At 50.6% G+C, this 26,321-nt stretch overlaps 13 protein-coding genes across 13 annotated transcripts; 7 read left to right on the plus strand and 6 right to left on the minus strand.

Moving 5' to 3' along the window:
* Window positions 1-53: 53 nt before the first annotated feature.
* On the plus strand, window positions 54-2,343 carry BO85DRAFT_444127 (uncharacterized protein). Its single transcript, XM_025658947.1, has one exon. The coding sequence runs from the start codon at window positions 330-332 to the stop codon at window positions 1,956-1,958; it is 1,629 nt and encodes a 542-aa protein (XP_025520710.1). The 5' UTR covers window positions 54-329; the 3' UTR covers window positions 1,959-2,343.
* Window positions 2,114-3,018, minus strand: BO85DRAFT_444128 (signal recognition particle 14 kDa protein). The gene is made up of 2 exons (XM_025658948.1): window positions 2,853-3,018; window positions 2,114-2,764 (listed from the first exon to the last, which is right to left on the minus strand). The coding sequence occupies exons 1-2, from the start codon at window positions 2,877-2,879 to the stop codon at window positions 2,390-2,392; spliced, it is 402 nt and encodes a 133-aa protein (XP_025520711.1). The 5' UTR covers window positions 2,880-3,018; the 3' UTR covers window positions 2,114-2,389.
* A 138-nt stretch (window positions 3,019-3,156) lies between these two features.
* On the plus strand, window positions 3,157-5,955 carry BO85DRAFT_8457 (MIF4G domain-containing protein). Its single transcript, XM_025665731.1, has 2 exons — window positions 3,157-4,608; window positions 4,658-5,955. The coding sequence occupies exons 1-2, from the start codon at window positions 3,198-3,200 to the stop codon at window positions 5,854-5,856; spliced, it is 2,610 nt and encodes an 869-aa protein (XP_025520712.1). The 5' UTR covers window positions 3,157-3,197; the 3' UTR covers window positions 5,857-5,955.
* A 99-nt stretch (window positions 5,956-6,054) lies between these two features.
* On the minus strand, window positions 6,055-7,521 carry BO85DRAFT_410079 (uncharacterized protein; the record flags this gene model as incomplete). Its single annotated transcript, XM_025657460.1, has 2 exons — window positions 7,462-7,521; window positions 6,055-7,410 (listed from the first exon to the last, which is right to left on the minus strand). The coding sequence occupies exons 1-2, from the start codon at window positions 7,474-7,476 to the stop codon at window positions 6,055-6,057; spliced, it is 1,371 nt and encodes a 456-aa protein (XP_025520713.1). The 5' UTR covers window positions 7,477-7,521.
* Window positions 7,522-7,779: 258 nt separating this feature from the next.
* Window positions 7,780-8,710, minus strand: BO85DRAFT_444131 (uncharacterized protein). Its single transcript, XM_025658949.1, has 3 exons — window positions 8,176-8,710; window positions 8,012-8,117; window positions 7,780-7,951 (listed from the first exon to the last, which is right to left on the minus strand). The coding sequence occupies exons 1-3, from the start codon at window positions 8,273-8,275 to the stop codon at window positions 7,906-7,908; spliced, it is 252 nt and encodes an 83-aa protein (XP_025520714.1). The 5' UTR covers window positions 8,276-8,710; the 3' UTR covers window positions 7,780-7,905.
* A 40-nt stretch (window positions 8,711-8,750) lies between these two features.
* BO85DRAFT_410080 (haloacid dehalogenase-like hydrolase) lies at window positions 8,751-9,990 on the minus strand. Its single transcript, XM_025657461.1, has one exon. The coding sequence runs from the start codon at window positions 9,824-9,826 to the stop codon at window positions 8,933-8,935; it is 894 nt and encodes a 297-aa protein (XP_025520715.1). The 5' UTR covers window positions 9,827-9,990; the 3' UTR covers window positions 8,751-8,932.
* Window positions 9,991-10,158: 168 nt separating this feature from the next.
* Window positions 10,159-11,833, minus strand: BO85DRAFT_494158 (putative MFS monocarboxylate transporter). The gene is made up of 2 exons (XM_025663860.1): window positions 11,449-11,833; window positions 10,159-11,376 (listed from the first exon to the last, which is right to left on the minus strand). The coding sequence occupies exons 1-2, from the start codon at window positions 11,648-11,650 to the stop codon at window positions 10,256-10,258; spliced, it is 1,323 nt and encodes a 440-aa protein (XP_025520716.1). The 5' UTR covers window positions 11,651-11,833; the 3' UTR covers window positions 10,159-10,255.
* A 271-nt stretch (window positions 11,834-12,104) lies between these two features.
* On the plus strand, window positions 12,105-13,659 carry BO85DRAFT_386436 (putative alpha/beta hydrolase). The gene is made up of 6 exons (XM_025656632.1): window positions 12,105-12,417; window positions 12,471-12,510; window positions 12,582-12,706; window positions 12,783-12,978; window positions 13,052-13,367; window positions 13,433-13,659. The coding sequence occupies exons 1-6, from the start codon at window positions 12,233-12,235 to the stop codon at window positions 13,465-13,467; spliced, it is 897 nt and encodes a 298-aa protein (XP_025520717.1). The 5' UTR covers window positions 12,105-12,232; the 3' UTR covers window positions 13,468-13,659.
* Window positions 13,660-13,880: 221 nt separating this feature from the next.
* On the plus strand, window positions 13,881-15,364 carry BO85DRAFT_454878 (putative protein kinase; the record flags this gene model as incomplete). Its single annotated transcript, XM_025661349.1, has 5 exons — window positions 13,881-14,125; window positions 14,180-14,508; window positions 14,574-14,872; window positions 14,945-15,110; window positions 15,192-15,364. 5 exons carry the CDS (start codon window positions 13,881-13,883, stop codon window positions 15,362-15,364), a joined length of 1,212 nt encoding a protein of 403 aa, XP_025520718.1.
* A 561-nt stretch (window positions 15,365-15,925) lies between these two features.
* BO85DRAFT_444135 (uncharacterized protein) lies at window positions 15,926-16,844 on the plus strand. The gene has a single exon (XM_025658950.1). It carries the CDS (start codon window positions 16,152-16,154, stop codon window positions 16,377-16,379), a length of 228 nt encoding a protein of 75 aa, XP_025520719.1. The 5' UTR covers window positions 15,926-16,151; the 3' UTR covers window positions 16,380-16,844.
* Window positions 16,845-16,941: 97 nt separating this feature from the next.
* Window positions 16,942-18,740, minus strand: BO85DRAFT_464803 (phosphotransferase enzyme family protein; the record flags this gene model as incomplete). The annotated part of the gene is made up of 6 exons (XM_025662008.1): window positions 16,942-16,968; window positions 17,178-17,280; window positions 17,333-17,566; window positions 17,621-18,020; window positions 18,079-18,414; window positions 18,515-18,740. The coding sequence occupies 6 exons, from the start codon at window positions 18,738-18,740 to the stop codon at window positions 16,942-16,944; spliced, it is 1,326 nt and encodes a 441-aa protein (XP_025520720.1).
* A 1,896-nt stretch (window positions 18,741-20,636) lies between these two features.
* On the plus strand, window positions 20,637-22,488 carry BO85DRAFT_444137 (uncharacterized protein). The gene has a single exon (XM_025658951.1). It carries the CDS (start codon window positions 20,775-20,777, stop codon window positions 22,392-22,394), a length of 1,620 nt encoding a protein of 539 aa, XP_025520721.1. The 5' UTR covers window positions 20,637-20,774; the 3' UTR covers window positions 22,395-22,488.
* Window positions 22,489-22,945: 457 nt separating this feature from the next.
* On the plus strand, window positions 22,946-25,534 carry BO85DRAFT_454881 (uncharacterized protein; the record flags this gene model as incomplete). Its single annotated transcript, XM_025661350.1, has 2 exons — window positions 22,946-22,951; window positions 23,816-25,534. The coding sequence occupies 2 exons, from the start codon at window positions 22,946-22,948 to the stop codon at window positions 25,532-25,534; spliced, it is 1,725 nt and encodes a 574-aa protein (XP_025520722.1).
* Between the last annotated feature and the right edge of the window lie 787 nt (window positions 25,535-26,321).

Genomic DNA, 26,321 nt, shown 5'->3' on the forward strand with positions numbered 1-26,321 from the left:
ATGACTGCCTCAGGCCATGATCAGTCCCCGCTGGGTTAGACCCGATTGGGGCAATTCCATACTTTTGCCATGAATTTATTGAGTTCGAACCAAGTTGGGAAGGGTCACTCGCTGGGAATTCCCCCGTCCATTATCTCACCACCCCAGCTTCTCGTCTCTCGTTTGACCTCATTCCACACCCACCCCCCTGCTGATCGTCTTTCCTTATCCCTTACTATTCGCATTCACTTGCTATCTTTTCCATCTATATCCTACCTAATCCTGTCCCTTATACAGTTTTCAATGTAATCCATCTCCTTTCTCACCTTCCTTAATCCCCATGATCGAGAATGTCTGATACCTCGGATGCGCCACTACCCCAGACCCAATCCCTTCGCCGGTCTGCGACTCTTCCTTCCAAACTGATTACCCGACCCCGGCGGCAATCCGAGTCGCTGAAGCCCTCGGAGAACGATCTCTTCTACCACCCTTCTGCCAAAGTCGTCCATTTTGCCCCTAGAGCGCTCGCCCCAATCCCCTCCAGTACTGCGCCCTCCGACTTCGACTATCCTGTTGATACTGTTGAGACCCTTCCTTGGAGGTCCCCTACTGAACGAACGGTCGCTCTCGGCCCGCTTCGCCTGGAGAATGTCCACGGCCTTACTGTCTTCCTCAAGTGCGGCAATGTCGTCCATGCCATCCTCAAGAACTCGCAATGTTGGTGTGTCGACGGCGAGTCAACCTTTGTCTTGCGCATTCGCCCTCTGACGTACTATCGCATCGAACTCCCCGCCGACACCGATGACAACAAGGTCTTAGTCACGGAGATGAAAAATGTTCTGCCCAGGGTCCTCCGTTACGAAATGACACCATGCCCCTTCAAGAGAGGTTTCACTGTTGAGATACCAGAGGAGGCTAAAGCGCCCAGGAGGAAGAGGGCATGGCGACCCAAAGGTCGTCGCGAAAGTGCCCCAATCAGTTCAGTCTACTACCACGGACTGTCCAAGTCGAAGGAGGACCTCACAAAAGACCCAGTCAGTGCCGGGGAAGACACGGATGGCGAGGCGACGGATGACAGCGGCTTTTCGACCAAGGCCAGTAACAGTGCCAGTAACAGTACTATCTTGGAGACTATTCCGGATGACAATGAAACTCCGGAAGCACCTCAGACATTCGAACAGGTGGATTCACCCAAGCGCGCAGACCCAGAACCCGAACAGAATTTCCAGACCTTGCTGGCAAGGTTTGAAGACAAACCCAAACAACAGGTTGATCCTGAAACAACGTTTTCATCGAGCGTTGAATCCTTCCACTCCCTTGGACCATCGTTATCTACATTACCCGAACTTGACGCCTGCTCTACGCCTACATCGACCGAGGGTACTGAGCAGTTCCAATCTGACCACAGTGACACTCATTCGCCGCCTGAAGAACAGCCCTTCCAAGAAACAGAGCGCTCGAGAGACAGACTATCAGTGTATGTTGACTGCTGGGATGACTTGTCGTCCGCATCGCACGATATGCCTGGAGCCTTCCACGAGCGCGAAATCAAGCCGATTCCGACCAAAGTCCCTGACGTTCAACGTCCAGTCGCACCCCGCACCGGAAGTACCGACTCGAACCCCAACCTCAGCAGCATGAGCGTCGAATTCCGCCGACGCTCCAAAGCATCCCTTGAGCGCGAAGTGTCCCCTATGCCACCTGCATCGTCTTTGGCAGTTGCAAGACCCGAGAAACATGATGCGGCGTCGCTGATTCATAAAACCGCCACACTTGTCCTGGTTCCCCCGATCCAGCTACTTGTTGTTCTCATCCACATTGCCGCGCGCATTGTCATCGGCCCAGCCTTGGAATCCGCGATGGGGGAACTGAACCGGAAGATTGAGTACGAGGTTGACCATGCCCAGGACACTGTGGATGACTTCGATTTGCCTCTCCCTGACCGATCCGGGGTGTCTGCGGATGAGAACTCCAACTGATTTGCATCCAACCATTTGTCTCGCCATCTACATTCATTCTACACTTTTTGTATACTCCTGTATTCTGCATCTGATGACACTTGCGATTCCCTCTGATGTCCTTTCTTTCCCCACGATGACGCATTTGTATGATCTCATTGTTTCTGTTTTATTAGTCGGCATCTGTACGGTTGTGGGTGGACTGTCTTTTGATTCACACCGGACAAGCACCATAAATTGATCACCTGTATTCTAGCGAAGTAGTTAATCTATTGATACTATACCATCAGCTGAAAACCAATCCCATTCAACATATCTACAACATATACATCGAAGCATAATCCCTTATATCAAATAAAACTGAGGTAGAACAATCCCACAAACGCCCATAATGCATCCATCCATCAACCACCCCCAATGACCCCCCAAAGTAGAAAAAGAATTCAATAAAATCACCCCTTAACAACCTTTCCCCCCTCCTTCTTCCCCTTCGCCTTCCCCTTCTTCCGATCCCTCTTCTTCAACCCCGTCATCCCAGCCTTACACACCTCCGCATACCTCGCGTAGAACGCCTCCAGATCATCAGGGCTCACCACCGTTGATATCTTCACCTTCGATGCTGCCGATCCCGTCTTCGATACCTTCTTCTTGGCCTCGGCCGTCTTGGGGTTCGGGGCGTTGGTGTTGCCGTCTGTCGCGCGGATGAGGATGGATGGTTGCGACGCTGACTCGGTGGTGGTGTTGAGGAGGGGCTTCTGCGTGAGGTACACTGATCCGCGAGTTTTCTGGGATGTGTTGTTTAGGAGGGTGGTGAGGGAGGTGAAGAACTATTTTATTTGGAGAAGTGGGTTGTTAGTTGAGTGATATGTTGGGTGTGGTGATGTGGTGGTGGTTGTGGGGGAGAAGGAAAAGTACCTCCTCATGGCCCAAGTGTGCGGGCATTGTGTTGTATTAATTCGATTGGTGTGATCGGGGTAAGTAGAATGTAGATGTGACCGTAGTGCTGAAGTTAAGTTTTCGCACCTCAATTGGCAGTAAACCGCAAACCAACTATAACTGCTCAGCAATAGTAACAGCTAAAGACCAACCAGCGGAGATAAACGCATCCACCCCCCAAAGTCAGTTTAGGTTGACTCTCACCGCCTCCGCCCTCCGCCTCCGCGGGACCAATTTTGAATCGGCATTAAAAAAAGTTCAGATCCAAACCCTCAATCAACATCAACACTTTTATTAATCTGGAGAAAAAATAGGATTCACACCATGCGACGTCCTAGACATAATACGACCTCCTTACCGAGGGATCTGCGCGCAGAGCTCGGAATCAGAGATACCTACGGCGAGAAGAAGAATAAGCGCAACGGTCCGGCATTGCGGAAAGAGCGCCGTCGAGAAGAACGCTCCGGGAAGAAGCAGCCTCAGCAGCAGCGACAGCATCAGCGGGGACCGCCTCCGAAGAAGAGGGGTCGGTATGATGATGACGATGACGATGAGGATATGGGGGATTTCGATGAGTTTGATCTAGATGAGGGTGATGAGGATGAGGATGCCGGCGATGTTATGGCGAAACTTGCTAAGGCGAAAGCGGCGAAGGGAAAGGCTGCCGCTCCTGCCTCTGCTAAGGAGGAGAAGAAGCCGAAGTCTATATTGAAGAAGGCGAAGGTTGAGGAGAGCTCCGAGGAGGAGGATGATATTGATCTTGATGAGGATGAGGATGAGGATGAGGTGACAATGCGACGCCCGGTATCCAAGACGGTTCTGTCGAAGCTCGAGGAGGACGACGCGGAAATTGCTGCGCTGGAGAAAAAGCTTGGTTTGAAGAAGGGCAAGAAGCTCCCTAAATCCTTCGAAGAGGATGGGCTGGGTGATCTGCTGGGCGATTTGGATGAGGACTCGGCGGATGAGGGCCGGAAGCGCAAGAGAGAAGCTGATGAGTGGCTACGGAGTAAGCGGAGAAAGGCGCAGGGCTTGGAGGAGCCCGAGGAGGAGGATTCTGAGGAGGAAGATGATAGCGATTTGGGAGATGGGCTTGAGGGCTTTGACGACGATGAGTCTATGGGTGATTTCGATGAAGATGAGGAGGAAGGAGAGGAAGAGGAGCCGGCTCCTAAGAAGAAGGAAAATCCCTACGTCGCCCCAGTCAAAGAAGCCGAAAGCCGTCCCCAGAAGTACATTCCTCCTTCGCTTCGGGCGGCCTCCAACTCAGAGGATGAGTCTCTCGTTCGCTTGAGGAGACAGGCTCAAGGTCACCTGAACAAGCTGTCTGAAGCCAATATGGTCTCTATCCTCGCGGAGTTCGAGAAGCTCTACCGGGATCATCCTCGCCAGAACGTCACTTCGACCTTGATCTCTCTGCTCTTCGGGTTGATCTGCGAAAGATCTGCCCTGTCGGATACTTTCATCATTCTACATGCGGGTTTCATTGCTGCAATGTATAAGATTGTGGGTACGGACTTTGGCGCAGAAATCGTGCAGAAGATTGTCGAGACCTTCGATGCCCGCGGCGATGAACGGGGCAAGTTCGAAGGAAAGGAGACCATCAACCTGATCTCTCTCCTGTCGCAACTATACAACTTCCATGTCATCGGAAGTCCCCTTGTCTTCGACTACATCCGTCTCTTCCTGGAAGAAATCAACGAGGAGAACACCGAACTGCTCCTCAAAATCATCCGAAGTACGTTATGCCCACCCCTCCCTTCTCAACCTCATACTAACCACACCAGACTCCGGACCCCAACTCCGACAAGATGACCCCTCCTCCCTCAAAGACATCGTCCTTCTCATCCAACCCGCCGTCGCCAAAGCCGGCGAAGCCGCCCTCTCCGTCCGTACGAAGTTCATGATCGACACCATCACCGACCTCAAAAACAACAAGCTCAAGTCCAACGTAAACGCCAGCATCAGCACCGAACACATCACCAAGATGCGCAAGATTCTCGGCTCTCTCAACAACACACGAGTCATCCGCGCCTCCGAACCCATCAGCATCTCCCGCGCTGATATCCACAACTCCGAGAAGAAGGGCAAATGGTGGCTCGTCGGCGCCAGCTGGCGCGAAGATCCCCTCGAATCCGCCCGGAAGGAACTCAACGGCCTCCCTACTAATAACACCCACGCCGACGTCTCAGACAGCGACTCCGAGCCCGACCTCGTCAACATCGCCAAAGCGCACCGCATGAACACCGACGTCCGCCGCTCCATCTTCGTCGCCATCATGTCCGCAACCGACTACCAAGACGCACATGTCCGCTTGCTCAAACTCCGTCTCAAGCGCGCCCAGGAATTCGAAATCCCCCGCGTCCTGACCCACTGCGCCATGGAAGAAGAAGCCCACAACCCCTACTACACGCTCATCGCGAAGCGGCTCTGTGGCGAAATGGGCCGTCGCATCAAAGTATCCTTCATGTACACGCTATGGAACATATTCAAACGCATGGGCGAGTCCGGCGACATGGACGATAGCGATGACGACGACGCATTCGACGACGAAGACGACCAGAACAAACTCGAGATGAAATCCATCGTCAACCTGGCGAAGATGTACGGATCGCTTATCGCAGACGGGACGTTGAATCTGGGTGTGCTCAAGATTCTCAACTTCGCGTACCTGCAGCCGAAGAGCAAGGCCTTTGTGGAATTGCTTTTGATTAGTGTGATTCAGCAGTCGCAGAAGCAGAAGAAAAAGAAGTCGAAGTCGAAGTCGAAGGATGAAGATGAGCAGGATGAGAAGGCGCTTCTGGAGATTTTCTTGCGCGCGAGAGAAACGCCGCAGATTGTTAAGGGGTTGATTTTCTTCTTGAGGAAGGTGGTTGCGAAGACGGATATTGTGCCGTCCGGGAAGGAGTTGAAGGTTGTTAAATGGGGATGTAAGGTTGCGGTGGATGCTTTGAAGGTTGTGGTTAAGGATGGGGATGCGGAGTGATGATGTACATATGTGTTTTGTGTGCAGTGTGGGTATGGCGTTTTGGTCATGGTGTTTGAGGGGGTAAAAGCTTGCATATATAGATTCATTTCTTTTGCATTTCATTCGAGGAATGAATGTTCAGCATGATGTTTGAAATATCGCATTGTTGCGTGTTTGGGTATCAAATAATGTACATGGTTGACTGTATGAATAGTACTATAAGATTAGTTCCCATTCCATTCCCACATGCCATTTACCTGCACTTTGCATGTATGAACGGTCCGATTGGGAGAGACCGTCGAGGTCAAGGCCTACTTCTAAAGCAGGAGCAGGCTCTCCTAGATCTACCTCCCAAGCTAGTCCCCGAAAGACTCCGACCACATCCCCCGGTTCAAGGTCGGGAATGTGAGTCGCTGCATGCCGGGACTTCTGTTGTCGGGGTGGTCCGAGAAGGAGCACGTTCTTGGTCTGAGTTTGGAATCGAGTATCTGTCTCGTTAGTCTCGGAAGGATCCACGGTGTGGCCCTGTGCGAATGTCAGAGCGCCGCAACTCGGCAGGGCCGATTGACGAGCACAGGTTATCCGGATGGCTATCGCGTACGTGTCCAGCGAAGGTGGACCCGTTCTGCGGTAATGGCTCGGACTCGTTTGTTGCTGTTCCCTTTTTGCGCCCATTTCCAGAATCCAGCTGCGCACTTCCGCCGCCATGCCACCAGGAACATAGTTGTGCGCTGCAGAACGATGACGGCCGCGCCGTCGGAGTGCACGAGAGGAAGGCGAGAACGGCGTGGGGATGCCGGTGGGTTCGTCGTCCTCCTGAGGGGAGGGAGAGCGAGGCAGGACGAATGCTGGTGTTCGCCGCTGTGAGCTCGGGACTGGAGTTGCGGTCGAGGGTGGTATTGCGGTGTTGACTTGAGTCTGGCTACTTGGGGGTAGTTGCGACGCGGATAGCACGAAACGACGGGGTTGAAGAGAGGAGGGGTTGATGCTTGCTGGTGTTACAGGATGTGGTGTTTCCGCAGGCCGCTCTGGTTTTCGGAACCCCGGATCTGGACGTATTTGCTTTGGTGTTTGGAATTGTACCGATAGAGTTGTCTCGTCAGCTGCTGCTGCTGCTGCTGCTGCTGGAGGATCCGGGGAGGATGACAGGATCCTGTCGGCGGGTCTCCGTCGTTGAACGGAGGGAGTGTTATCAGCGTCATTATGCCCAGAGACTCGACGCCTCTTCTGACGGTCTCTTATAGATCCGAATACTTCATCGAAGGAGGCGTCGAGCTCCCCTGGCTCTGGTGGAGAGCTGCTCTGAAGCTCGCCTTCGTTAGGTGCAGCGTCATCGTCTGGCTGGTCCAAGTCTTCAATAAACTCTTTCGGGCGAGGAGTGGGTACCTGCTCTCTCTCACGTTTTAAATTACGTGCAGATGGAGCAGGTGTGGCATATGCAAAGTCATCCTGGTCAATGGAATCGATCTCTTGAGATGGCCTCGATGAAGCAGGTGTTTGTGAGAGGAAGAACCGCGGAGTTGACGCGAATTGCGGGCCTGCGCTGCGACGGGAGGAGGCACGAAAGGGCGTCTAGACGGATTTAGCTAGGGCTATATGGATATTGACAGGGGAAACGCGTACAGCTACCGGGGGCATTTAGAATAAGCTAGCGGGGAGGAGCAATTGTGCGACAACATATCGTGACGCGTGAGTAGATAAGTTGATGCATCCACCGTGATACCATTTGACTGGTCATTATCATTCCTCTTTGGGAAAGCGGTCACTTGAGTAGCTAGTATCGACTAGTCCCAATCTGGTGTTGATCTGCGATGTGATCTGCTTTGTCTGATTGGCTGTTCCATATCCCTCGCTGTGAGCATCGAGCATTCCAGCATGACCAAGCATTGCGCTTTATCCAGATAGTGACTATGGTGGGCTACAACTTGAGCAGGAACAACGTATGTTATAGTAGTAATAGTCATAACTTTGTGTGTTGTTTTCAATAAATGACAGTCATAAGCCTCATTACTCCATTAACCCACAATAGCCGCCCTGCTCCATCACCCAACAGTATAGATAATTGCATCACTCTTTTTGCTCGACATTGGTATCCGGGGACACTGATTTCCGTCTGCAGTATTCCGTAAGCTTCACTTCGTAATTGCATGTGTGTGTGTAGAGGGACACTGACTTATTGAACTCCTCGATCATGCTCGCCATATTCCCCGCACCACTGGATCGTCGGTCTGGATGATCGTTTGCCGAACCCCCAAAGCTCCCTAACAGTGAGTTTATTGCTAGCTCCTCATCAGCATGTATTTCATTGAATAGTTGACAAGGGTAGTATCAACTCACCCATTTGATTCCGATGGCGTTCCTCTTCCGCGAGTTGCTGCTGCAGGGAGCTCCGGCGTCGATCGTGCTTGAGGTGGCCGTACTTCTGAACGAGATCCATATTGATATAGTTTTGTAGTAATTCTCTAGTTAAGGTTAGGTGAAGAAAGAAGCTAGATTTTGCAGCAATTTGGTGGATAATATCGGGGTTTATAAGTGTAGTTGAATCCCCCCCTTTCGACGTCATTACATCATGGGTTCCCCTTGCACCATCATATGATTGCACAAATAATGTGCTCTACCTCGAGAGAGGGACTAACAGGGACCTATAGATTTGTAAGATAGACCAGCAGATCGCCAAGGGATGCGTCATAGTTAATTGTGTCGCCATCCAGGCATCGACCTATAATAGTCCCTATGCTGGGATCTGGGCATTGCTTGGCGTCACCGGCTGTAACCAGGCAACTAACTGGCAACTGGTCAGTGCGATTGCCGACGCTGCACGGATGGCCACCTGCAGGTCTGGTTTGAGGTCAATGCTTTTTGTGACAAGCTGGCGATCACTCGGAGTACTTATGGTCAAAAGTACTTGGCAGGGGAGGTGTCTTGTGTTTGTAGTATTGTGATAGTATCAAGCAGCCGTTTGTATCCGGGTGGGCATACTTCGCCGGGTCACTCGTATAGTAGTGCATCACACAACTATGTCTCAAGTCACACTCTCTCCAAGTGATATATACACCAATTAAGCCATCTTACTGTACATCTGAACAGCCACAATCTATTTCATCCCATCCAAGATCGGAATCAAATCCACCAACGACCGAATCACCACCCCCTCCATCCCCCCACCTTCATCTCGGGGAACATAAACTCCCTTCCACCCCGCATCAACAGCAGCACGATAATCCTTATCATAGTCATCGCCCACATGAACACGCACCCAATCACCATCCTCCTCACCAGCCCCTACCAGCCTCTTCGCCTGCCGCTCAGCCACGTCAAAGATCACCGGACTAGGCTTCTCCTCTCCAGCCTGATAACTCGTGATCACGAGATCAATATCATCAACCCTTTCTCCATACTCTCCAGTGGAAATACTGGAAGGATCCTCGAATCCCGGCAATTTCAAACTCTCGATTTCCTGATCCGCTCTTCCCTTCCCTACACTCAGCCCCAATGACTGGAGCACAGCAGGCACCCTGTCATCTGAGTTGGAGAGGACTCCCACAACTATCCTCTCAAAAACACCCAGTTTCTGACCGGTGGCTTTGATTTGCCTGAGGCGTTGGAATAACTCGCCCGCGTCGTTGTAGAGCGCGTAGCCTTGTGAACTCGCGAAGCGATCCAGTAAGCCCTGGATTAGCTCATCTGGTAATTTGGTAGATTTATCTGCCAAGACCTGTTGGAACGTGGTGCGTATGAGCTCCTCCCACCACTGCCTTGGTCCGCCGTACTTGCCGCGGATGGCATCCGCGCGGCCATAGTTGGGCCGGCGGCGGGATTGCGCTTTGTAAGCGGATTTGAAGGCTGGTTGAAGGACGGATGGCGTGAGCTCAGGAGATTGGACTTTGAAGGAATTAAAGGCGGAAATGTATTGTTCGGGAACGGGATGGCGCGGATGAAAGATTGTGTTAAATGCGTCTATGGTTAGGAGGAGGGTGCGGGGGCGCATAGTTGGTTCCTGGATAAGTCGGAGATTTGTTTGCGTTGTGACGTCTGTGGTGTTTTTTGTATTATTTGACTGTGAGTTATGCAGGATGCGGGGATATATTGTGTATATGATTTATATCGATTATTTGTTCGTTAATTCAATTTGGAAGAGCAAAGATGAAAGAGAATGTTGAATTGGAGATGATCGGCCTGAGCAGGAAGGAGCTGTATCGGTATTTGATAACATCCTGTTATCGAGTCGGTCATGTGACTTCTAACTATAAGAGTAGGGATGTTCTTCATGAGAGGGCTGGAAGAGCCAAAAAAAAAAGATAATTCATTTATATTTACTACCATAACTCTTGAAGTACTTAGACTATCACTCTTCCACGAACTAAGTAAGCAGTTTGGCAGACAAGATCATACAAATACTCCATCTTTCTTGGAGGAATTATACTTTAACCTTCCATCTCCACTTCCAGTCCAGCAGAGCCCATCGAGACAATATCAGACCAACAAGCCCGACCAAGAGCACGGCCGAGTAAAACCCGATAAGAATCTGGGGTGTGGTCGATTGCAGCAAGTCACCTCCGACGGGAACAGTCAATAAAACCCCGAACGAAGCCACAGAGTACAGGGTACCGTAAAACCGACCATACTCTTCAGTTCTGCAAAGCTGGCCAGCACATACAGGAGCAAGGGAGATCCAACCCCCAGAGCCAAATCCAAAGATAGCCACCACGGTGTATAGGGTCTTCACATCGTGAGAGCCAACAGGCAGCCAGACCGTTGCCATTATGATAAACGTGAGCAGCACTAGACAGAGCAGGATGTTGAAACGGCCGATCTTGTCGGCCGCAAATCCGGGAAGGACTCTTCCTACTAAGCCAAAGCAGTTCAGGACTGTGAGCGAGTAGAACTGCACATCCGTTGGGAAACCAGCAAAGCGGACGTATGTTGGTAATAGTGCCGCGCAGCCGAAGATGATGAATTCGAAGGAGAAGACTGCCACAGTCAAGAAACAAAGTCGAGGAGATCGAAAGGCCCGGAAGTCGATTGTCGCTTTGCTGTTGCTGCCAGCTGGCAGGCGGCCTTTGACTAGGATGATTGCTGCTGCGTAGCATCCCAGGGCTATAAAGGCGATAACGCGGATAGACCACGTCCAACCGTATTTTGAGAACAGGGTCCGTAGAATTACTGGGATGGTAGCACCTCCAGCCGATGATCCGCCCATGCAAATGCCTGATGCTAGGGCGCGTCGACGGTGGAACCAGTGGCTCAGGACTGAAATTGAGACTGTTGAGACAATGGCTGAAGCGATCCCTCCGAGAATGGAAAGGCACAGAATGAAGTGCCAGTATTTTGTACACTCAGCTAGTAACATATAGGAGGTGAAGCTGGCTGCGGATCCGCATGTTAATAAGACTCGAGGGCCGTATCGATCGAACAGTGGTCCGACCTGGACTCCAAGAAATAGAGTCAGAAACACGAAAATTGCGGTGATCCAGCCAACATCGCGGATGCTGTATTCGGCAAGCTGGTGCTCGCTAATGTAGTCCTGGACAGTGCCAACTAGGTATTCAAGTCAGCTGTTCGTAGTAACTTGGGTCTTCATGTAAATGAGGTCATGACAAGTTGACGTACCTGCTGCTTCAAATCCAAATGACGGAAACATCAGCAAAAAGGATCCCAAGAGGCACATCCATGCCTCTCGACCACCTTCGGGGAAGGCCTGGCTGACTCCGGGCCCATCTGCCGGTTGCTCGGTGTCATAGATGCCAGTATGAGATCTTAGTTCAAGCTCCTCGGTAAGCACGGAAGAGTCCTGCCGGGCCGACCGACGCATTTTGCATATAGATTATAAAAGTAATGTTGAAACGATGTAAATGCTGCCTTCCCGTAAAGTTGGAGGGCGCTCAGTCATGAGCCCTTCATTATAAGGGTTGCTTGCTTGTGGGTCTCAAAACGAAGGGGGTCGTCACCGAAAGGGCGTGAAGTACATAACTCGGTTCCGATAATGAAGTGACCCATACTATTAAAAGCCCACACCAGTACCGACATAATTAGGTCTTGCCCTGCTTATGAAAACCAGAAGAACAAGGGTGATACTATGGTAGCACAGCAATAATATACAACTTGCTTGTCCTGATTACAAACAGTGACGAGACGGAGGGCCCGAGATCTTCGGATGCTGCTGCCGAAACAATGGCGTTACCAGAAGCAACGTAATATTACAAGTATGTATAAGGGATCGGCGCGTCAATTTCCCTGAACATTCTGGCAAATCTCTCCCGAAATAACGAGACAGTAACGGACTCGTTGACTAACTATTCCTAGCGATAACTAGATTCGTTGATTACAATCTGTAATTAATGCAAGCGACACTCCTTACTGTTTATGTTAACCAGTCAAGACCATATTCCCCTCAATGTTGCACTCAAGACATCTCTGCCGGCATTTACATACCGCGACACGACGAGTCCCATTAGCTTATGAACTCCATCGACCACCTACCAGCAACGCTTCGACAAGCCATGATTCTACTCCAACCAGGCCAATTCTCTTCCTGCACGGGTTTCTAGGCTCAAAGCGCGAAAACAGACATGTTAGCAGGGAAGTACTTCCGCTTTTGCTCTGTCTAGGTGCGCCCTAACCAATCTCAACAGAGTACTCGCTAAAGATCTCTCCCGGCCTGTGTATGCTCTGGTATGTACCTCCCTTCTCTGGGTGACCCGAATAGCGATGTACTTCAAGTGATAAACTGAACCTCCAGCCAGGATATGCGGAACCATGGCGAATCCGGTCATCATTCAAAACACGACTATATGGAGATGGCCCTGGATGTTAAATACTTCATTGAAAGACACCAACTTCGATCGCCGACTGTCATTGGCCATTCCATGTATGCACCAACTGTACTCACTCAATGCTCACTATTCCCAGTAAGATAGTATTGTGTCTAATACGTGGGTTCTCAGGGGCGCCAAAACAGCTTTAACCCTATCTTTAGAGTCTCCGACCCTAGTTAAGGATGTAGTGGCCATCGACAATTGCCCAATCCGCTTGCCACTGGAGTCAGACTTTGCTCGGTATCTGGAAGGATTGGCGAGATTGGGAGACGAACGAATCACGGACTATTCGGAAGCTGATAGGATCTTGACTCAATATGAAAAGGTAAGATGTCTTTCTTTGTGATAGTATTGGTTCTGCAGCTTTCGACGATAAAGCTAATAAGAGTATTACACAGTCTCCCGCCATACGGGCTTGGCTCATTAGCAATCTTCACAAGAAGCCAGATACACCTTTCCTCCAACTACGTGTGCCCGTTGAAACCTTGAGCACAGCCATAAGACCTCTTGGGGAATTTCCTTATCGTGTAGATGAGGGGAGCGAAGCCATTAGGCAATTTAATGGTCGTGTGCTCTTTTTGAGAGCTCTTCAGAGCAAATTCATCCCTGACTCAGCACTGCCGCTGATAAATGCATTCTTTCCGTCTTCTGAAATCGTGGATTTCGACTGCAGCCATTGGATCGTCCAGGAGAGGCCCGAGGAGTTTCGTAAAAGTGAGTTGCATACCCTTCGCTTTGTATAGTGTTGGGTAGAACTGACATACTTACCCGGGCTTTAGTTGTTGGTAGATTTCTCTTAGAGCAGGGGAATTAGCTTGGTCCGTCTCCTAGTTGTATAGAGGTGCTTTCCGATTGTCCGAGGACAAGAGTGAACAATAAATCACTATCAGATAGTATAGGAAAAGTCAAGCCTGGCGTGAGCCAGAAAAACTGCGTCGGATTGCAAAGGGGGTGTGGTTTGGGGCACAGGTGTCTTGGCATGATGGGGCAATGACCAATGGTCCGGACCTGCAGCTTTATGCACCAGCATTCACTTGATCATCTACAGTAATAGAATCCTTTTGCTAAGTAGCCATGATTCCATCGATGTCAGCCGTTAGGAGAAATTCTGCAGCTCGCTTTCTTTCTAACAAGATCGTATACCGCACACAATCCCCAACACTGTTTGTATCTGCCTCTGGATCAAGAATGTCTCTTTGGAGAGCGATATCATCATCACCATCGTCAATGAAGTCCTCCACGTTGGGTTCCATTATTGCACCGAAAATATCTCAGAATGCACAGAAGTTCCCGACTAGTGGCTTCGACATTATCCAGTCTGATCAAAAGGTGGAAGAGGAAGAGTTACCTGACTACAAAGCACACCGATTCTATCCCGTTCGACTGGGTGAAATATTCCAGAACCGCTATCAAACAGTGGCAAAACTGGGCTTTGGCTCCTCATCAACTATATGGCTGTCCCGCGATTTGATGTATGTTCGAAAGACTGTAATTTTTTTTTTGAACCATTAGACTGACTTGCATAGAAACGGCCAATATGTCGCATTGAAAGTCTATGTGCATACTTCTTCGGTTCACCGCGAACTCCCATTCTATGATCACGCGAAGCAACAGCTACAAACAAGCTCACACCAGGGACGATACAACATTCGCAAGTTATTAGATTCCTTCACTGTTTCCAGTCAAGATGGGACACATATAGTCCTTATCTTCGAGGCCACACAGATGAGTCTGCGTGACATGGAGGTAGTGTTCCAACAGGGTGGATTCGATGAGAATCTCGTGAAAGCTGCCATTACCGAGCTTTTACAGGCGGTGGACTTTCTCCATACGCAAGGACAGGTTGTTCACACTGGTATAGTCTTCTTTCCTTCGAGCAAGCAAGCTTCTAGAAGAGTGAACTAATCATCCCCATGATAGATATACATCCTGGAAATCTTCTCCTCGGAGCCTATGACAACCAATCGCTGAGTGCACTGGAACACGAAGAACTTGTGTCACCAGTACCTCGCAAGCCGGTCTCTCCCACTCGGACTATCTATCTATCACGCCTTATGCGTCCTCAAGTAGGTCCAATGTTGTTGTCTGACTTTGGTGAGACACGGATTGGCCCAGGGCCCCACGGCGGTGATATCATGCCCATGGAGTATCGGGCGCCTGAGACATTGCTCTACATAGGTTGGAGTTACCCTGTCGATATCTGGAGTGTAGGTCTTACGGTATGTCACGGTTCCTCCCAGACAGCATGGCGCTTTGTGACAGCTTTTTGTGATAACTGAAATGGACTGCAGGCCTGGGATCTTCTCGAGCCGAGAAATCTTTTCACAGCACGAGATGAAGATGGTGAATTGTATGATGCTGCACATCTAGCACAAATTATCGCTGCACTAGGACCGCCTCCCCCCGAATTTTTAAGAAGGAACCAGAAAAGGAGAAGCGACTTTTGGGACTCTGATGGTAAGCAGTATCTACCAGCTGACATTGCAATTAACCGGTTATTCTTGTCCCTTTTTCTCCCTGCTGATGCCTACTATCTAGGAAAGTGGCTGGGCCTTGCGCCTATACCGCATGACCGGACAATGGAACGGTTAGATTCTCGACTCAGTGATAAGTCTGGCTTCCTACGGTTCATGCGAAAGACCCTTACTTGGTTGCCCGAGGAAAGAGCAACAGCAAAGGAGCTTTTACAGGATCCTTGGCTGAGAGGCTGAGCTAGCTGATATTTACGACTATACTTCTGTTATGCTTAGCTGATGACTGAGTGGACTTCGCGGCGAACTCTAATTTGAAATTTTGTAAACATGACAAGACGGTGGTCGATGCGGTGTCCCTTTCACCATTATGAGAAATGTCCCTGTACTCATGTTTTCAATATTTCGTAGCCATATAGCCAACTAAAATTATGGTATGGGACTGAGAACTGTGCAGTTGTAACAACCAAACAGTGCATGCCTACCGACATCTTTAGTCTTCAATCCCTAACATGAGAACTTCCGTATCTCTAGCATCTTCTTGGTAACAGCAATGATGCCTTTAAGTATCATCTCCGCTCTATATTCATTTATCCCTGCCGAAATGTTACCTCGAGTGGAACCAGATCTAGTATCAGGATCTCCAAAGACCTGAGCTGACTTGATCAGGTGAGCTTTGTATTGTGAAGTGGCTAGGGCGGGTCTGGTGAGAAATTAGCGCCCGGCCTGGATCGAGGAAGGTGGAGGGGCCTCCACCGTCAGATTCCCCCCATATATAGGAGTCTCTGTACCGGAGAGTCTCTTTACTCCTCCTACACAAACTTCATCCTCTTCATCCAGAAACAAACAATTATTCTTATTCACGCTCTCAACCACCTCTAGAATCTACCAGTAAGTTGGATACAATCATCGAGATCAATAACATCCCCCGAGCAGCAGGCTTAACTCGGAACAAATCCAATTTAATAACATCCCACGGCATGACAGACAACACATCACTGACGCGGGATTGTTTATAGATGACAACATGACGCTAGAAAAGCAAGACAATTCCAGACCTCATTCGCGACCGGTCAGCAGAACGAGACGGTTTTTCGAGACCATGGCCATTACATCAGTGACCTCCATAATCGTCGGTACTTTAGAAGATATCTTTCTTGCGCCGGTGGATTCTCGCTCATGGCTTCATTTGATATTATATATCTCTTGTTACACGATTTCCAATTTTCTGTATGAGAGGCTTAGGCCTGTCTAGATGTATATATATGAAATGTCAGAGTATCTCCAGTACTCATTAACGACACGGTCAATTGCCTACGCATAACGCATGAGCAATGGAGTCATACCCATGTGCCTAAGGCTTTCGATGAGGGGCTTTCGGAGTCCTGGATCTTGTTTGCCCCAGACGTCCAACATTGGCTTGGAGGATCTGGTCACATTGGGCTGATCCAATGTGATGTCTCGGATGTTCTGGCCCCGACGTTACATTTGGATTGATCTGCATTCTAGGGCGACGCTAATATCAGCACCATCTCCACATGTCAGACCTCTATACCTTCGTTCATTGGACTGTTGATTCGCCGGTGCAATCCGAGATCCTTGATATAAGAAAAAATCGCGCAATATAGTGCGCTTTGGTGTCTTTTCAAAAGCATCACCCTGAATCGTGCTTTCTGTATCATATCATTTGCAGATACTCTCTGCCATCCGTAGCGGCGAACAAGGTATCTCATGGAGCCAAGCCTGCATACGCTATTCATTCGTTTCTTCTGCTGCTATGGTAGCAAAGGGATGTCCACGTGCTCTCTAACCGGCTCTCAACTAATGGGTCTGGCTTTCCGGACCTGCATAGTGCTTGTTCGGAGTATAATTTCCTGCATTTCCATTAAAGCGCCGGTGTTACGGTCGAAACAGGGCATGTCTTCCTAGGATACTGTTTGTCGCTGAAGACATTGACGAAGCCACTAATGATCGTTTCATCCTATCCCTATGGCCATCCTCAATTTCGTAACCTGCAGGCCAAGCTAACTAACTACGGCATGTTGTATAGTACCTTCTCATTCGATGCTTCATCGTTCACCACAGATGATAAGGAGCTGCGAGGTTCTATGATTGCTGCAGCAGCGAGAATGAATTCTTCCTTGGTCATTCTTCCGCTGTCCAAAAAGAGTTTTGTTTTCCTCGATCTGCTCCAGGTCTTCATCATACTTATCTAACTCTCCCACCTTTCGCAATGCGAATGCCTCCAGTTCTTCTGCACAGTCAAATTCTTTCTCTCGCTTGGCCCAGCCATCGGCTCCAAAATGCTGTCGAAGCTTCGTAAAAGGAAAACTGCGGTGATCGTTGAAGCCGGATGAGAGGAGTATGTGGAGCCACATGGCTCCCGATTCTCGCGACCACTTGACGAGGCTAGAAAGCTCTTTTTCTTCGTGGCCTGGAGGCCTGGCCTCTTCCTCCTCTAAAACCCGGGTGAACTGATCTAAATACTTGAAGTACCTTGCAGCGGTCTCGGGTGGCTCTTCGCCATTATAGTCCCAGGCGCTATTAACAGGTCTGTCCTGGAGAAGCCACCAGGGTGCCGAGCCAAACAGCTGCGCGGGTCCTATATAAGACCACTCGAGGTCTACTACTCCAACGACAGTGAGATCATCCTTGCTGCGGACGATCAGATTGGCAAGGCCGAGGTCGTCGCAAATCAACTTGAAATTGCCATGATTATATTTCGAATGGATCAAGTCTGGCACAAAGGATCTTAGTGCCTTAAAAGCCACATACTTGTTTTGAGCATCGTATTCGCCGCAGACCGAATTTGGTTGGTGTACAAGCTGTTCCCAGTCCTGACCGACAACATACTGGAAGTATTCGGTTGTCGTCGCAAAACCCTTGGTTCGGTCACCTGGGAATCACTGATTAATATTCAATTTAGCATGACCTCAATATCAAGGTGTATGTACCGAATGTATTCACTTCCCCATTCTGTAAGATGCTGTGTACCTTGAATGTTAGCGGCCGTGGCAGGGAAGTAAAGCGATGAGCTTCAGTCAGTGGTGGCGGTGGCAGACTGCCGATCTGTTCAAAATCGAGTCTGAATAGCTGAAGCAGGAATCCTGCCATCTGTCTATAGATAATTTCGACATCATGGTCACTGATGTCCTCCCTCATAAGTCGGCTGGGGCGTTCGGCACTATGATCTTGGAGAAGATCACCAAGGCTCACCCCGTCAATAAAATCCATTATGATAAACGGACCGAGACCAAGCGGGTTGGTGGCAGCGGGACCCCACGCGCGGACTCTCGGGACGGGGATGGCAGTCCTCGCGGATGAGGCGCAGGGCCGTCACCTCCATCGCCACCTTCTCATCGATGTAGCCATCGCATATTTTCCCCGCACGAGGGAAACGTACCATCCAGACAGTGCGGTCACTGAAGACCATTTTCATTCCGGCATTGAATGCGCCATGGTGGAATGAACCCTCAAGTTCACAGGGAAGTTTGTCGGGATGGAATGTAGACACCCACGGGCAGAGACGGCCCAACCTGTGAGTCTCGTTCACTTTATCAACCCAAATCTGTCCCTGCACCTCATGGACAAGGTCGACAAGCGCGTTCGTGTCCATTACATGAGTGTGGGCTTCAATGGAAGAGTGAGAGATACGGGTATGGTGAGGAAGCCGATTGAGAGGCGCGAGGTGGACAAAGCAAGGGGACTTTGGTCCGTTTCGTGGTCGGGCAGCACGAGGTTTTGTGCCTCAGGCGTCTTCGAGGCAGCTTCTCCATCCAACGTATATCTTACTCATCGAAGTGAATCTTCAAGGTAACCGACTTGTTAAAAAGGCGCCCCGCTTCTTGACAATGGCGTGGTAATAAATTCCAGAAGACCTAAGTTCTTATCGATTACTAAATACACCTACAACTGAATAAAGATAAAATCATATAGTTTAATATAGCTTACTCTGTAGTATGAGCAAAGTGATATTGCTGAGCCTTTCTTTGAGAGAGTACTTAACCCGAAAGTAGAGAGAGTAATATTTGGACCGCAGCATTGTTATATGTGCAACTGCAGGCAATTTTGAGCAGGACAGATTACAATTAAGATCGGACCATTGCTTACTTGCTTCCCCACACCAGGATGACCATAACAGGCCCCGCAGGGGGAAGGCAGGGTCCAAGCGTCAAGCACATCATAGCCAAGGTGCACATCATAGCATTCAGTCATCCTCACCTGTTGTCATGTTCTGCTGCTACAAGCATACGTGATCCTAATGTTGAAGCTCAAGTACGGAGTGCTTAGCATGAGGGATGTAGCTTCAGGATGGAATATTGTCATACTCAAGAGATAGGGGGTATTAGTACTTATACTCTATGTCTAATTTGATTCTGTTTGTACCAGAGCTAGTTTGAAATGGTAATGTCCTATAAACCATGAAAGCTCACTGGTTGTCGATATGATGATGTTGTGTGGAATCAGCGCATCATTCTCGCCCGTCCTGGTGGCTTGTATATATAATACGAGCAAACTTGAACAATGACTCGGAGTTAAGGCTCGCAATTGAAAATGTACCTTGCCTTGCCGACAAACACGCCCTCGGGTTATAGATATAATTTATGTCCGAGTGATACTCAACTATGGTTCCTTAAAAGTGAACAGCCCAAGCCACCTTCTAAACCCTTACCCGACCCAAGCTCCCATGTCCACCGTTCGGTAATCCGAGGCAGGGCTCTCACCTCAGAACTCTCGGCGTAGGTTGCTTATTCCAGAGGATATGTCCGACAAACCCGATCGGCAGAATGATACCCGACAGATACTCCGAGGAACGGAATGGTAAATGTCAGAATAAGATTTATTTTAAGATACAATTATATGATGGTTTAAGGTCTTACATTTCTCACTTCACCACTTTATTTTTGTAGAATAAATACGGAATAAAAAATATTAGTGCTTATAAACGGTTTATCTTATTACAAGTTTACAAGTTTCCAGATAACAGACAAGACGGGAGTCTAGTACTACGTAACTCCTCGCTTCTAGGCAACCGCATTCGGTAAGGCTGATTTGATTGATTTGACTTGCAAACCAGATCCACACTCTGCCGAACACCAAGCCTTTTTCACTTCCCGGTTGCCACTGCCACTGCCAGTCGGAATTGCTATCGGAGATGCTTTCTCGATAACAAACTCCCTCTCACATGAGCTGCTGCTGTCTTACCCCCGAGCTTTCTTTCCCATCTGTCTAGATACTTTACCACTATTGGCTCCCCATCCCACTCACACCCCCCCCCTCGCAGCAAGTAGCAGCATTCCCTAACAGCACTTCTAATCGCCGTGTGTGTGACTCGTCATCCACCCTACCACTCAACTCACTGGACTAACTAACCCAAAAACCCACCGCTAGTCGCCGCCTCTGTTGGCTGACGCGGCCCCTTACTGCGGGACTCTCTATATTATCGCTCCTAGCTATCTACCTATCTACGTAGTTTATCCTGATTCAGCCCCATCACCGGTGCCTAATATTATCTTTGCGATGGAGCCATGAGTATTAAATCTGCCCGCACCCCCTGATAAGATAAAAGTTGTTTTTTTTTTTCTGCTTCTTGGCTTCGGTTCCGCTTTACATCAGCACCAAACACCAAACACCTACCTCTGTATACAACATGGGTGTTAAACCCCTCCTGCTATCGTCCCTTTTATGGGCCGCTAGCACCACCACCGCCACAGCAGCATCACCAGCAACAACACAAAATGCCAACCACATCTTCAACTCCATCCACTCCTCCATGCGACAATGGGGCTCCTCCCTCCAACACAACGGCATGTCATTATTCCTTGCCAGCGTTCCCGCCGGCACGCAGTTCTACCACGGTACCTCGATCCCCGACCCCATCAACGGCACGGAGTGGCTTGCCTTCGAGCCGGAACATGCGATGGTGTTCGCGAGGGCGCATATGGGACCCCCGCCGGATGAAGAGGACGATGATAAAAAGAGGAAGGAGTTGAGGAAGCGCGATGAAGAAACAGAAGAAGAGAAAAGTTCTGGCTGGTTACATACCTATGTCGCCGCCAAGGATTTGCGACTGCTTTACGCCGATGGCATGTCAGCTGGAAAGACACGTAACGGGACGCTTGATTTCGAGGATCGGGTCCTGTTCCGGGATGAAGTAGGCGAAAAAGAGATGATGGGGGATCGCGAACGGGCGAAAATGTTCTGTCGCATGGCGAAAGAGGAATGGGATGATCGGGTGGATGGCTTGTTGCGCATGGAGGCTGGGTTTGAGATCATCCTGTGTGATTTTGCTAGGGATTTGAAGGAGGTCAGGGTGACGCGGACGAAGCCGAGTTACCCGTTCAGGGGACCCGGCGGTGGTGGAAATGATGACAAGAAGAAGAAGAAGGGGGATCCTGTAACCAAAGGAGATGGAGCATTGTGGTTCAAAGCGATTGCTGCGCGGTATGATGGCATTGGGGGTAACCGGGTGACGCTGAACTATGACAACTTCGTGTCGGCGTATACGTATGGGCTGGACCTGTTCCATTCGGTCAATGAGACTTTCACGCTGCCCCGGTTGACGCAGTTTACATCGCAGCAGCTGGTACCTATCAGGGAAGCGCTGAATGAGCTGGTGCTGCAACATGAGGCCAAGGAGGCTACCTTCAACTGGCAGACTGTCACGGATATGGTGGTGGAGCGGTACGCGCATGACATCCGCTACTTTGCATCGGGCCAGCTGTCGACGGTGGAGGAGATCCACGCGAAGATAGAGAAGGTGCTGGCTCCGTTTGTTGACTACGGAGATCGCGATGGAGAAGAAGAGGCTGAGCGCTGCTCCATGCAGTTCATTCCGGGCGGGGCGTTCGGTGGTGATGGCGATGCTGGGGTGGCGGCGACGGCCGTGCATGCAGTCACTCGTAGGATATGTGAGACGATGGTCCAGGGCTGGCAGGAGACGGACTACAACACGCTGATTGGGCTTTTCCAGGATCTGATGGAGTACCTGGCCTGGACGACGTGGAAGCAATGCAGCGGATGCGCCGACCACGAGATCTGCGTGGTGCCCATCTGGCCGATGGGAACTGTAGAAGACTACAATCATCCGCAGTGTCGCGATGCAGCGAAGCCCGAAAGCGAAGGTCAGAACTATTGGGGTGGCCGGCCTGGTGGCCCTGGAGGTCATCATCCTCCGCCTTCTGATTCTTCGTCGTCGGCCGGATGGATTCCGAGCTTAGTCTCGTTCCTGCGGTCATTCCTGGGAGTCGCTCTGGGATTGCATTTCTAATGTGGGACAAACGGATAAAGATTTTCCACAATTTTTTTTTTTAGATTTATTTTCGCCATACCATCATCTAATTTGAACTTGATTTGACATCTTACATATGAACTTGAAATTCGGGCAGAGGAAACTCCGCTCAGGGGTGCCCTGCAAAACCAACATTTGCCTTAGCAAATAGAAACTGCGTGTAGGAAGAAAAAGAAGCGGAACAGAAAAAGGGTCAAAAAAAAAAGCAACGATGACCTACCGAACCTGGTTTTCGGAGGATCGGAATTTGACAATTAAGCTGCCCGAAGAACAGTAGAACGGAAGTTAATTCGTTGCTCGTGCGCGGTTGAAGCTGCTCGAGGCGCCACTTCGATAGTTTGCTGCACGCTTGCATTAAGCGCCTTGTCGATCCCTTCGGTCCAGACACAAACATTCGTGCCTGTCACTCTCGCCCTCTTGGCCACGTCCTGATTTTTTAGTACTTTGGGTAGTTAATCACAATTTGTACTTTGAGTATGGCGACTGCTCTATGGTCGGGTTTCAGCTGCGGCGTCCACTATACAGCCACAATGAAGGTAGTCTTGCTAGCTGAAGGCGAAAAGACCGGGTTAGCCATGTCTTGTCGGCCAGGATAGGGTATAATGTTCGCAGTAGTACTAGTTGTGTAGGATAGGCATCAACCCAACATCAACACCATCAACCGAGGTAATAATGCACAATGCTTCACTTTTTGCTCCCCCTTCTCCCATTTTGGTAACAGTTGCCTTATGCCTCCCTCCCCCCTCCCCTGAAACTTGTTTGCTACAGCGATGCTAAACAACATAGTTTCTTGTCGGTGCTCCTGCCACCGGCACTTACGAATGCAGCCCGATTGCATTGCGTGCACGACACGACTCGAGTCTAGCCTATCTAGCCAGGACGATCCAAAAATTAGGGTCCCACTATCAACTCGATGGGTCTGGCAGCCCAGTGGATCCCCCTTTCCTTGACATTCACGGATCACGTACAAGTGCCGTCCACACTTGTCGATCCTCCGGATCATACACTGTCAGGTACCACTGAGCTTGCAGCCGGTGAGCCACCAAAGACAATAATCTTGGATAATGCGAGCTTGGCACAAGGAACACGGGGGGTGGAGAGGGGGCTTAATGGTGTAATCTGTAATCTCAGTTCGTGGGGAATGCGAGCGAAAAGGAGAAATCGCCTCACGTTGAGCCGTGAGTGTAGATACTGCTCATCCGCATATAAATATGCCCTACTGCTGCTCTCTCCATCCCTCTCTCTTCTCTCGCAGGTCAAGCAAGTCTCTCTTTAATCTTAATCCTAATCCCTCCGCCTTCTCCCCTTCACTCTTTCCTTTTTTGCTTCCCTCGCTTCACGACCACCGCTCCTTTTGTTGTCGTTTAGTTCCATTCCTTCGCTTGTGTTTCAATATGAAGGCTTCGATCCTAACGGCCCTCACTTTGGCCGCCTGCTCCTTCGCGAGCCCCGTCGGCCAGCTTCATGCTCGCGACGGCGAATGTACCTGCCAGCCTAATGGCGGTTCGAGCTCTGGCTCTGGACCTTACCCCGGCTCTTCCTCCGGCTCTGCCCCCGGTGCTGGCTCCTATCCTGGCTCGGGATCGGGATCTGGCTCAGGACCTGCTCCTGGCTCAGGCTCAGGCTCCTACCCGGGCTCTGGCTCTGGAGCTGCTCCCAGCACTGGCTCCGGTTCCTACCCTGGCTCGGGATCCGGCTCTGCTCCTGGATCTGGGTCTTACCCCGGCTCCGGTTCTGGTTCTTACCCCGGCTCAGGCGCTGCTCCTAGCTCTGGTGCTGGCCCTGCTCCTGGAACTGGCTCCGGCTCTGCGCCTGGCACCGGTTCTGGCTCCTATCCCGGTTCAGGCTCAGGCTCTTACCCTGGCTCTGGCTCTGGCTCGGGATCTCAGCCCTCCGAGGTGTCGACCTACCCTGCTTCCCAGGTTCCAACGCTGCCTGGCTACCAGCCCCAGCCTACGATTACATTGACGACGACCGTTCCCGTCACTGCCTCCCCCGGCTCTCCGGAGTGCACTACAACTGCTCCTGCTGCTCCCGCTGGTCAGCCGACTGGCCAACCCGCTGGCCCCGGTGCTCCTACCGGCCCTGCCGGCCAATCCCCTAGCCCTGCCGCTCCCGCTGGTCCTACCGGTCCTGCTGGACAGCCTGCTGGACCTTCTACACCTGCTGCTCAACCCTCTGGCCCCGCCGGCCCTAGTGGCCCTGCTGGTCCTGCTGGCCCCTCAGGACCGGCCAACTCTGGCTACCCTGGCAGCCCTAGCCCCTCATCTCCTTGGGGTACCCCCAGCTCTTCGGTCCCCGCTGGATCTCCCTCGCAGACCCCCGGCTGTGAAAACGGCCACTGCCACGGTACCGGCCACCTCCTCCAGGATCTGGGCGTTCAGGCTGATCACCTTCTGACCGTTGTTGGTGATGGCACCGAACAACTGCTTGTCCAGCTCAGCCAGCCCGTTGCGGACCTTCTTTCCAGCCTGGGCCTGACCGGCCTTGCTAAGCCCGTGGGCAAGATCATCAAGGACGCCGGCAGCATTGGCGAGCTGGTTAAGGATCTGGGTGCCCCCGTCGAGCAGCTTCTGGTCGTCACCGGCAAGGACACTGGTTACCTCTTGATTCAACTGGACCAGGACGTTAAGGGCCTCTTCGACAGCATTGGCCTGAACGCATTGGGCGAGCCCGTTGGTGACCTGCTGGGTGCCGTTGGCAGCAGCCTGAAGCGTCGTCAGAACTGGGACTACAACCCTTACGCCAAAAACCCCAACGGGCTCGTTGAGAAGCTGGCACCGGTGATTGACTGCATCTTGGTGGTTACCGGCGAGGACGCCAAGGACCTTATCATCAAGCTCAGCAAGCCCGTGGCCGAGGTGTTTAAGGCACTGGGATTGACTGGCCTTGGCGACAGCGTAGGTCAGGTCGTTAAGACGGTCGGCACAGATGCCGGTGACTTGGTTTCGGATTTGGGTCAGCCCACCGAAAAGTTGCTCACTGTGGTTGGCGATGGTGGCAGCAAGCTGGTGATCCAGTTGGCTCCCGATGTTGCAGACTTGGTTGGGGACTTGGGACTCCCCAAGGTTGGTGAGGCAGTGGGTGAGGTCCTTGGAGCAGTGGGTAACAACGTATAAGAAGTCTCGACTATTCTTTCTTTTGCTATTTTTCCTTGGTCCTATGAACGGGTGATGGAATTGCATTGCATTGCATTTATTTGGATGCGATGGTGTTGAGGCTACTTACTAGTACCATATACTATACAAGATGTAATTAGTGTAATTGATAATGATACCTAATCAAGTATATTTTCAGCTGACTTCAATACTACTACTACGACTACTACTACTACTACTACTACTACTACGACTACTACTACTATCCCTATCCATTATTACCTTCCACATTAACACCCATCCACACAACATAGTACATTTTCTCCATATTTTCTTATCCCCCATCCATTCATCCGCCGATTCCACTCCGAGGCAACCCTACTTTCCCCCTCTCTCCAGAAGTGTACGTAAGCCGCATTCCACAGCCTCTCATTGCCTTTGCCTTGCCCCGGATGTAAATTGATTCGCCCCACGGGGTTTGACTGCCGATGTGGAGAAGCGAGCCGCCAGACTTGGCAAAGGCAAACCGTCATCCAACTGGAAAGCACTTGACATAATGTGTGAGAGAGTGGTGTGTGAGAGGGAGACTTTCCGGGGGGAAAGCACAGAGTTTCGCCTCCCGCTTCGTTCCCTCCAGCAATGAAATCATGGATGATTGTGGGACGTGGGGAGGCCATTCCCTCCCGCGGGTAAGATTATTCCCGCCGTGCCATTTCCGATTGCCGGTCAGAGTTCTCTATTTAATCCTCCAGTTCTCTCTACTTTTTCTTGCTCTGTTCAGCTTCAAAGTTCTTTCATTTTGTTTCTC

Source organism: Aspergillus piperis (genome assembly GCF_003184755.1).
Source record: "Aspergillus piperis CBS 112811 unplaced genomic scaffold BO85scaffold_1, whole genome shotgun sequence".
In the NCBI taxonomy this organism is placed as follows: domain Eukaryota; kingdom Fungi; phylum Ascomycota; class Eurotiomycetes; order Eurotiales; family Aspergillaceae; genus Aspergillus; species Aspergillus piperis.

What these genes read in the sequence shown, in the direction of transcription:
- BO85DRAFT_444137 (XM_025658951.1), top strand. Translation starts at nt 20,775, where the DNA reads ATGGGTGTTAAACCCCTCCTGCTATCGTCCCTTTTATGGGCCGCTAGC.
- BO85DRAFT_386436 (XM_025656632.1), top strand. Translation starts at nt 12,233, where the DNA reads ATGTTGCACTCAAGACATCTCTGCCGGCATTTACATACCGCGACACGA. An exon ending in GAAAACAGACATGTTAGCAG is followed by an intron (nt 12,418 to 12,470) that starts GGAAGTACTTCC and finishes CAATCTCAACAG; the next exon opens with AGTACTCGCTAAAGATCTCT. An exon ending in ACTGTCATTGGCCATTCCAT is followed by an intron (nt 12,707 to 12,782) that starts GTATGCACCAAC and finishes GTGGGTTCTCAG; the next exon opens with GGGCGCCAAAACAGCTTTAA.
- BO85DRAFT_444135 (XM_025658950.1), top strand. Translation starts at nt 16,152, where the DNA reads ATGACGCTAGAAAAGCAAGACAATTCCAGACCTCATTCGCGACCGGTC.
- BO85DRAFT_444131 (XM_025658949.1), bottom strand. Translation starts at nt 8,275, where the DNA reads ATGGATCTCGTTCAGAAGTACGGCCACCTCAAGCACGATCGACGCCGG. An exon ending in ACGCCATCGGAATCAAATGG is followed by an intron (nt 8,118 to 8,175) that starts GTGAGTTGATAC and finishes ATGAGGAGCTAG; the next exon opens with CAATAAACTCACTGTTAGGG. An exon ending in ATGATCGAGGAGTTCAATAA is followed by an intron (nt 7,952 to 8,011) that starts GTCAGTGTCCCT and finishes GGAATACTGCAG; the next exon opens with ACGGAAATCAGTGTCCCCGG.
- BO85DRAFT_410080 (XM_025657461.1), bottom strand. Translation starts at nt 9,826, where the DNA reads ATGCGCCCCCGCACCCTCCTCCTAACCATAGACGCATTTAACACAATC.
- BO85DRAFT_8457 (XM_025665731.1), top strand. Translation starts at nt 3,198, where the DNA reads ATGCGACGTCCTAGACATAATACGACCTCCTTACCGAGGGATCTGCGC. An exon ending in GCTCCTCAAAATCATCCGAA is followed by an intron (nt 4,609 to 4,657) that starts GTACGTTATGCC and finishes TAACCACACCAG; the next exon opens with ACTCCGGACCCCAACTCCGA.
- BO85DRAFT_444127 (XM_025658947.1), top strand. Translation starts at nt 330, where the DNA reads ATGTCTGATACCTCGGATGCGCCACTACCCCAGACCCAATCCCTTCGC.
- BO85DRAFT_494158 (XM_025663860.1), bottom strand. Translation starts at nt 11,650, where the DNA reads ATGCGTCGGTCGGCCCGGCAGGACTCTTCCGTGCTTACCGAGGAGCTT. An exon ending in ATTTGGATTTGAAGCAGCAG is followed by an intron (nt 11,377 to 11,448) that starts GTACGTCAACTT and finishes TTGAATACCTAG; the next exon opens with TTGGCACTGTCCAGGACTAC.
- BO85DRAFT_444128 (XM_025658948.1), bottom strand. Translation starts at nt 2,879, where the DNA reads ATGCCCGCACACTTGGGCCATGAGGAG. An exon ending in CACACTTGGGCCATGAGGAG is followed by an intron (nt 2,765 to 2,852) that starts GTACTTTTCCTT and finishes CAAATAAAATAG; the next exon opens with TTCTTCACCTCCCTCACCAC.